Raw genomic sequence first — 8492 nt, 5'->3', positions numbered from 1 at the left:
AGTAACCTATTTAAAAATTCAAAGTTAAATCCTGCCCCACATTTTCATTGGGAACGCCAAATGTTCCAAATTCATTACTTGCTGGATGGCCATTAAATCTGCTACTTTATTGTTCCCTGGGTTCGTTTCTGTGTGTTTGCAAAACTAAAGCTTGCCCTACATGCTTCAAGAGAGAACAAGGTTACACAGAGTCAGGGAAACGGAGATTAGCACCACCCTGTGTGTTTCAGTCTCTTATTGTGCCTTCCAAGTTGCCTGTTCCCAGTTTAGACCCCTTTATGTATTATTTTCCACTGTATTTCCTTTTAGTCCAAGCACTTTTGCGCTGGATGAAATACTGGCCAGAGATGTAACATAAGGCTCTGCCTGTTTTAACTGGGTGGGGAGCAAGGGGAGGAGAGAACACTCACAGGGAAAAAAAGAAAAATAAAAAACAACCACGCTTTAGTAATCAGATTAGACTGAAAGATATTTATTTAGAAACAATAGCTTTGGTATTTTAAAACCAAACAACCTTTAAATCACTAGAAAGTGGGATGTCTCCCCCCACAGCCAAAACAAACCAATGCACAAAGTCTCAGTATGTTTACAACAGGAAACCTGCAGATCAGCATTTCCAACTGTAAATCCAGAAAACAATTTCATGAAATTGGTTTTGCACTCTACAATCATAAAGGCTGAAAAACCTGTTACCAGCACTTAGATATCTACAGTTCAATTGACTGACTTTTTACTGAAGTGGAGGCAAAATTATTAACACCCTCCCCCTCCCCCCAAGCAATAAATTAAAAAATGTATACCAGAAAGGAAGTTACACTAAAGTTTTCTAGTTAAGTTAACTCTCCGAAGGGAATCATCACTCTTTATTCTCCTTTAAAATTAAAAAACAAATCAAAATATCAAAGGACGTGGTAGATCTTCAAGTATTTTCACCAAATGGATTATTCTTAGGGAACTGAACAGTTTACAAGGAAAAAAAGAAGTATCTGTTACACAAGCTTCTGGGATAAACTCTTGTATAACCACACCTTCCAAGTCTGGGATTGCTCTCTCAACAAGGCACAAAAGGATTGTTGCTTTCAAAAGGTCCTTGTTCTCAGCTGCAAAATAGTCAGATGTCTTGTGCAAATGGAGGCTGAAAGCAGGACTAAGTTCACTTGGACACTGGGATGTTCCCATTCAATTAATGAAACGGGGTGTTATTTCAACACCATTCATCTTGCTGACTGCTTACTGCTACTGCCTTCGACTTCATCCCTGTTTCTAGAATCAACTTCTGCACCATCTTCATTGTAAGTAGGTCCAATTAAGATGAGGCAACAGACTTGTTTGCTGTACACTGCAAGGCTTTTTGCAGTGTCAGGAAGGAAGAGGTGCTACTCAGCCCTGGCGTGTGGCTGTGAAGCTTCTCAGCATTTCAGAGCAGTGTCAGGGACAGTTACCTGTAGTAATGGTTAACAAATTCTGTAAAAGGCAGAAGGCAAGTCTTGTATATGACAAAGGCAACCAGATAGACAGCAGTGAAAAAAAAAGACAATTTTATAATTTCAAGACACGTTTCAGGATGCATGTCAGGGCGCAGCTGTGTACACAATAATTGAAATTACTTCCAGACCACTTCCTCCTTTTGCACTAAGGTTCTGATCATGACCATAGGCTTATAACTGCAGTTGTCTTTGATATACAGATCTGTTCTACCTGTTCCTAGGTTAGTCTGTCTAGCCACAAGCACCTTCCACTCTCAGTCTTTCAAGGGATGACAGGTATCCAGACCTGCCTGGGATCAGGCCTGATCCCCAGTGCTGAACTTTACAAAGCCAGTGAGCTGAGAGGAAAATTGCCAACTCGCTTTAAACCCCCCTTCTGTACTGACTGTCAAGTGTAGTCCAGTACCTTCTGTCCAGCCTTAGCTATCCAAAATTGAATTTGCTTTTATAATTTGGAAAAACGGGGCAATCTAAAGCTAGAACTTTTCCTCTGACAGCTCTATTTAATTATGTCCTTTTTGATTTCCTTTTTTTTTTTTTCTCGTTTCAACACAAGTTACATTTAACTCTGTTCAACCCTAAGGACGGATGCCTCTGAACAACATGGCCAGCTCACACAGCAAATCCAGTCTTGTCTTTCATTTCCACTCTGTATCAACACGCAACCAGAAAGTACCAGTACTAAGAGCAGAAATCACCATCTATTGTCTATTCTGTGCTAAGTTTTTACAAACAACTAAGTTTTCTAAGGCAATGCAAAACAAGAATTTCAAATCCTCTACACCGAAGTGAGATGCAGTAGACCTTGAAGTCAGAACCTCCAACTCACAGTAAAAAGCACTCAGTACTTTTCTTAACACAGCTATGTATTTGGTCTTAATGGGAGAAACACTAACTCAGCACTTTCCCAAAATGATAGTGGTCAACGTGGTTTGATGGAGGACTGCAATGTCTATAAATCTATAAACATTTACCAGTAGTCCCAACAAGTCAGCGTCTTGACCTAAGAACACAAGCGTGCATTTGTGTGTTCTTGTATGACACCTCACACGTTCACACCAGGCAGACAAGTGTGCACGTCTCCCACACAGTAGTAAAGACAAGTATAGCAGCTCTCACAAGCATTCCAGTACTGCGTAACAAGACTGCATCTCATTACACAGCTGCAACTGTTGGCTTAAAAACAAGCAACGTCCTACACCAATGTGTGGAAAAAGGACAGAAAAGCTGTGCCTGCCTTGATCTGCAGCCTTAAAAATGTTTAAGAAGGACAGATGATGGCTTTATCTCTTTTAATGTTTGTGAGCCCTACCACTCCAATCCCTGCCCTAATCCCACTTCTTGCAAGAAGAGGTCACAGATCACTTGCTGCAAGAGAGACTGAAAATCCTCACAGTCCAAGACAGACCCTCCCTAGGCACAGCTGACAGAAAACTGGGTTGACAACACTCAGTGGAGAGCAGCCAAAAGCAGCAGCCTTATACCTTACTCCTGAAGAGCGGCTTGGCTCCTGGCCCGCAATATTCATTGTAGATGAGTTTGAACAGAAACAAGTGAAACAATGTGATTAAGGAGGCCACGCTGAACCAGAAGAGGAAGGGTAAGCCTGGGTATTGTTTGGCCATGTGCTCCTCATGAGCCAGAATAGCTTTTAGATGGAGTGTGTGTCTCAGGTCCTGCAAGTGGATCAAATCTGTCGATATATAAAGCAGTGGTGTGATGGGCTGAGTCACCATGACGGGGAACGTATGACCTCGTGCCTCTGAGGTGAGCTCCACAGGCTCATTCATACAGCCTGCCTCACACGCATATAGTCTAACTGGCTTGTCTTGGAATTTCACAGACACGTGCAAGAAGGGCTTTCCTTCAGCATCCAGCAGAACCGCTAGATTAATCAAGTCCTTATTGTAATGGATCCCACGTAAGGAATAGCTGTTATGAAGTACATCAGGGTCAGCCTGAAACTGAAGATGGTTTTCTGTGAACTGCAGACCCCCAAAACTAAGCACCATTCCCTGCATGAGTCCATGGACTCCAGCTGCCACAAGACCCTTGCATCCCCGTTTCTGGAGAGTTAGCTTCCACAGGTCTGAGAGTTGCAAGATCTGGGCGACACTGGTCAGCTTTGCTGGCCACAGGTTCTCTGCATGCATGGTTGCGTGGCCACTGAAGCAGTGGTCAGCATAGTTCAAGCTGGCTTCCATTTTTTCTCTGTCCTCACCACTGATGAGTGGATCTAGCAGAGGAGCTGGCATGGTTGATAGCACATAGTAGAGGGTCATGTTCACAGTCTCACTGGATGGTGTATGCAAATCTGTGATCTTTCTCATCTCAACCCCTGTAATAAAAGAGAACAACCAAGAGTCAGAAGATCACACATGAATATGACATTAACTAGGAGAAAAAGAAGATCAAATGTGCATGTTATTGTTCAATACACACACGTTCTTTATAACATCGGAGCACCCTTTGCCTAGGAACCACTTAAGTGAAATGTTTCCTTGTGTTTTCTTAGATGCGCTCTTTCTGCTACTTCAGAGTTTGAAAGCCAAGCTCCCACTAAAGGCAAAGCTAGTTTGATATACAGACGCCTTATGGTGACAGGAGCTGTCGCCATGACTCTGCAAGAATGATCTGTCAAAGGAACATCTATCTTTTTATTGGCTATAAAAAAGCAAGTTCTACATTACTTGGGCAGCTACTCTTATGCAAGGCCACGAAAATCTTATTTAAGAAAAAGCATCCTTGCAGGACAGTCCTTAACTTCCCATGAAGAAATCTGTCCTTTATATTGTCTGTCACTAGAGATTAACTCTATTTCCAACTTAGAGCTGACACACTGGGCAAATCAGTGGAGTTCCTGAAGACAGGAAAGCCAGCACATCCAGAGTTATGAATAGAAATATTCTTCTATCATTTCCTTTATGCAGTAAGAAATATTCCACTCTTATAAAGTACAGTGGGTTCCAAACCAGGAACGCTGTTTTATTATCCCACAACATGGCCTTTGGCCTCTGAGAGGAAGTGGAGTCTTCTGCTGCCCTCTAAAGCAACCCTTAGGAAGCTAAGCATCCCTTTCCTTACCTGAAATGAACAGGTCTGACCACGTCTGTTGGTGCTCATGGAGAAGATCTTCCACCCCCATCTGCATCACCTCCAGCATCTCTTTCTTGGCCGACTCCCTCAGCTTGCTGAAGGTCTCCTCCAGCCTGGAGACTTCGATGGGTTCTGAGGTGTACACCACGGAGAGCACAGTTTCATCGAAGTGGGATTTGGGTGCCACCTGCACCCGGCTCACGAGCTTCTTGGCAGCCACCACCATAAGCACCACCTTGGGGCTCCCAGCCAGCAGCAGGCGACCGGAGGAGAGCAGGAACTGCCGCTCCTCCACCTTCTCCAGGCTGGTGGCGAAGCGGCCACCCAGCGAGGGCGCGGAAGCTGGGGCCGAGGCCTCGAAGGCAGCCACCCGCTCAGTGGGGTTGGCGATGCGGATGCGCTGCAGGTAGAGATGCGGCCGGCTCCGGTGGGCCACCACCTCCTCCCGCACCGTCACGCAGTCCCCGGCGCCCGCCCCGGGCCCCGTCTGGACACACCGCACCCGCCGCACGGCCCCGTCCCGCAGCGCCGCCAGCGCCGCCCGCGCCTCGCCGCGCCCGCCCAGCGCCCTCAGCCGCACCAGCGCCGGGTACTCGGTGGCGAGGGCCGGGCCGCCGCCGGATCCCGCCGCCGCCACCCAGAGCCGGCCGGCGGCCACGTCCAGCAGCAGGTACCCGTTACCCGCCAACGCCAGGCCCGGCCCCGGCGCGCCGCCGGCCCCCCCGGCCGCCGCCTCCTCCGGCAGCAGCAGCGCATCGCCGCGCTCGGTCTGCCCCCGCCAGGCGCCCGTGGCCGCCTGCAGGCAGAGGGCAGCGGCGCCGCGGGGTTCGGCCCCCCGCCCCGCGCCCCGCCGGGCCCGCACCGCCCCCAGGTACCAGTAGGCGACCAGCAGCAGCGCCAGCAGCAGCAGCAGTCGCCGCGCCCAGCTGCTGGAGAGCAGCCCCGGCAGCCCCTTCAGCCGCTGCTGCAGCCACATGGGCGGCGGCGGGGCGGCGCGGGAGTCCCGTCCCGGCCCTGCCCGGCCCCGATGCCGCCGCGGCGCAGCGACCCTCACGCCTCCATCGTCCCCCACCCGGAAGCGCCGCGCCGTGCGGCAGCCCCGGCGCGCTTTGCGGCGCTTTGCGACAGTCCCGCCACACCGCCCTCTGAGGAGGCGCTTGGCGGGGAGCCCCGGCCCGGCCCGGCCCGCCGCCGCCGCGGACACAGGCCACCCCCGGCTCCGGGCTCCTCCCCCGGCTCCGAGCGCCCCCTGGCTCCGGCTCTAGATGCCCCCCGGCTCCGGGCCCCGCCCCCGTAGCCGCGGGTGTCAGCCAGCAGCTCCAGCCTTATTCCAGCCCACGGCTGAGGTTTTGTCTCTCCCGGCCGGGTGACTGCGCCGATGGAAAAAATCTGGAGCGGGCCTGGAGGAGTTTTCCGTAATTCCGGTGGCAGTTTGCTCCTGTTATCACAGCAGAGTTTATGTGGGAAAGCGAGTTACATTCTATCAAACTTTGTTCCACTGTGTAGTAAGTAGAGGAAGGAGCTTTATGAAGTGACGTGGTTGTGCACATCAAGCCACAGAAAGCATTGGACTCCAGTGCAGCTCTCAAAAGACAGTAGCAAACTATACAGGAAACACTGTGAGTTAAAATGAAGTGTGAAATTCCAGACCACATAGAGCCAGTGAACCAGCTTAGCAAACGGGAGCAGACAAGGTGCTTTGTTAACTTCTTGCTGCAAATGAGCCGTTTGACTGCGGGGGGGGGGGGGCACTGGAATTTGTAAAAACGGTGGGTGAGACCCTGTCCCTTGCACGTTGCAATGGGGCTGGTGTTTTATCAGAAGGTCTGGTGTGCTTTGAGGCTGCTTTAAAAACTGAGTTCTGATCCTTTCAGTTTTTAGGAAGTTGCTGCTTTGGAGCACGTGTTGCACGTACTCGTTGGAACATCTGCATTGGCAGCTGCCTCTATTTAAAAAGACAGGCAGCCGACTCCAGCCAGAGCACACAAAGCAGTACAAACATAGAAACAGGAAAAAAAATATGCTTGCTGGGTTGGCATAGCTGCAGAATGCAAACAGAGCTGTCAAATAGGGACAGTCTGAGTATGGCAGTATAAACAATGATGCATTCATGATTTCTAGTGTGCAAAACCCCCTTCATTTTAGAACAGAGAGATTTAACTTCATTAAAATGAAAACCTTGCAATTTTTAAAAGTCTAGATTGAGTCACAGATCTTAGTCTAAGGTTTGAAGGTGAGGGGCTGTGTCTCCTGGCTTAAAGCGGCTTGAGGCTTAAAAGTGTCTTGAGGCTGATAAAGATTTATCAGGGACTTGTCTGGGCCTGCAAAGTACTGAAGAAATCTCAAGTGAAAGTATGTTTCAATTTTTTGCTTCTTTTTTTCTATTTAGTGAAACTGGCAGCTTTGCAAAAGGAAGTTTCCTGAAATCACCATCTTAGGGAGAACTAGTATTTCCTTGGATTGTTGCCTGCAGCATGTCGTTTCAGCATGAGGACTATTCTGTTTGCCTGGTAATTATGAGGGAATTCCTGCTTTGGGGAGAGGGAATGGAAACAAAAGTGCTTTGAGCACACTCGAGAATATCCTCAGTGAATAAACAAATAACAGTGGTAGTTCTTTGGGAGGATGCTGTTATGAAGCATGGAGAATATTAGTTAGCTACAGTGTGGCCCTTCTAAAATGTGCTTAATTTTTTCTCCTTTAAGATAATACCTTGTTTTTCTTTTGAAAATCTGAATCCTGTAATATCTGTGATTTCTGTTAATTTAAAGAGGTAGCTTACTGACAGAAAACAGCAGACTTAGGCCTCAGAATTTTACACAGCCTTTTTTTTGTTTTTTAATTAAAACTGAACTCTGCAATGAGGGAGGCTTCTGTATTATCCTAGTGCTTTTATGTATTTTTCCACCGTAGCCCCAATCCAGCTGAGCAATACATACTGCATTGAGGCATTGCATTTCTGTTTTATCTCAATGCACGTGCCACGCCGTGGCTTAGCACGCACCCTTTGCTTTTCATGCCTCTGCTAAACTACCCAGTGTGGGTCCTTTCTCCCTGACACCTTACCTTCCTCTTGTGCTCCATGGGCCAAGCTCAGGTGTGGCTGAGGGCTCAGTCCCTCTTTCAGTGATGGCTTCAATAGTATACCGCAATGTTGCTTTCCATCTATTTAATGTCTTACAGAACAGTACATAACATTTATACGGCCTCTGTCATTCTGCAAGTTCTTTGCGGACAGGTAAATATTATTGTTCACACCTTACAAGAGAGAAAATAAGCAATCTCTTAATGTTGCTTTCAGTAATGGAAGCAAAGATTGGTTTAATTATACACAGGGACTAAGAAAACAGCCCTGACACTTCTAGGTATTTGCTTCAATAGAAATAACGTGTTGCTCAAGGCCTCACATAAGGTATGTGCCAGTGGTAGCTCCTTATTTGGTGTTCTGCAGGCTCAAAAGGCTTTCCCTGCATCTAAGTCTTACATTCACTGCAGTATAAAAATGATCCTAAACATGGGGTTTTTTTTAAAAAGTGTAATTTTATGGGACAGGTTTATTTTGCCTGTTCTCAAAGTTAGGCGGAATAAACTGGAAAAAGATGCGTGGATAAGTCATCAGGGCTAAGTCATCAGGGCTAGAGCAAGAAAACCCAGCACAAAGAGATAAATGTAAGACTTAAAGACATACATATGGCCAGAGAAATACAGTTAGTAAAGGAAACAAGATCGCAGCAGATTTTGTGTTCACCAAGGACATGCGTGAGACGAGATGACAGTTGGGAAGAAGGTATTTAATAAGGGCTTCCAGTTTCCAGAGCCATGCATAATCCATTTATTTTGCTTTTTTCACACTTAATGACTATGTCAGCCAGGTGCAGCCCAGCACTAACTGAAGCTGGCCAGAAAGCG

At 47.5% G+C, this 8492-nt stretch overlaps 1 protein-coding gene across 1 annotated transcript; it reads right to left on the bottom strand.

Moving 5' to 3' along the window:
• Positions 1-451: 451 nt before the first annotated feature.
• KIAA2013 (KIAA2013 ortholog) lies at positions 452-5689 on the bottom strand. The gene is made up of 3 exons (XM_054222764.1): positions 4572-5689; positions 2972-3825; positions 452-1442 (listed from the first exon to the last, which is right to left on the bottom strand). Exons 1-3 carry the CDS (start codon positions 5557-5559, stop codon positions 1410-1412), a joined length of 1875 nt encoding a protein of 624 aa, XP_054078739.1. The 5' UTR covers positions 5560-5689; the 3' UTR covers positions 452-1409.
• Between the last annotated feature and the right edge of the window lie 2803 nt (positions 5690-8492).

This window comes from Rissa tridactyla, chromosome 16 (assembly GCF_028500815.1).
Source record: "Rissa tridactyla isolate bRisTri1 chromosome 16, bRisTri1.patW.cur.20221130, whole genome shotgun sequence".
In the NCBI taxonomy this organism is placed as follows: Eukaryota; Metazoa; Chordata; class Aves; order Charadriiformes; family Laridae; genus Rissa; species Rissa tridactyla.
The sequence above is the reverse complement of the archived record's forward strand: the minus strand, read 5'-3'. Positions and strand labels throughout refer to the sequence as shown.

Bases quoted from the DNA above. Each gene is read 5' to 3' on its own strand.
- KIAA2013 (XM_054222764.1), bottom strand. From the start codon at position 5,559: ATGTGGCTGCAGCAGCGGCTGAAGGGGCTGCCGGGGCTGCTCTCCAGC. The intron at 3,826-4,571 runs GTAAGGAAAGGG...CTTTTATTACAG, and splicing joins GTCAGACCTGTTCATTTCAG to GGGTTGAGATGAGAAAGATC. The intron at 1,443-2,971 runs GTATAAGGCTGC...CCATTACTACAG, and splicing joins AGCCGCTCTTCAGGAGTAAG to GTAACTGTCCCTGACACTGC.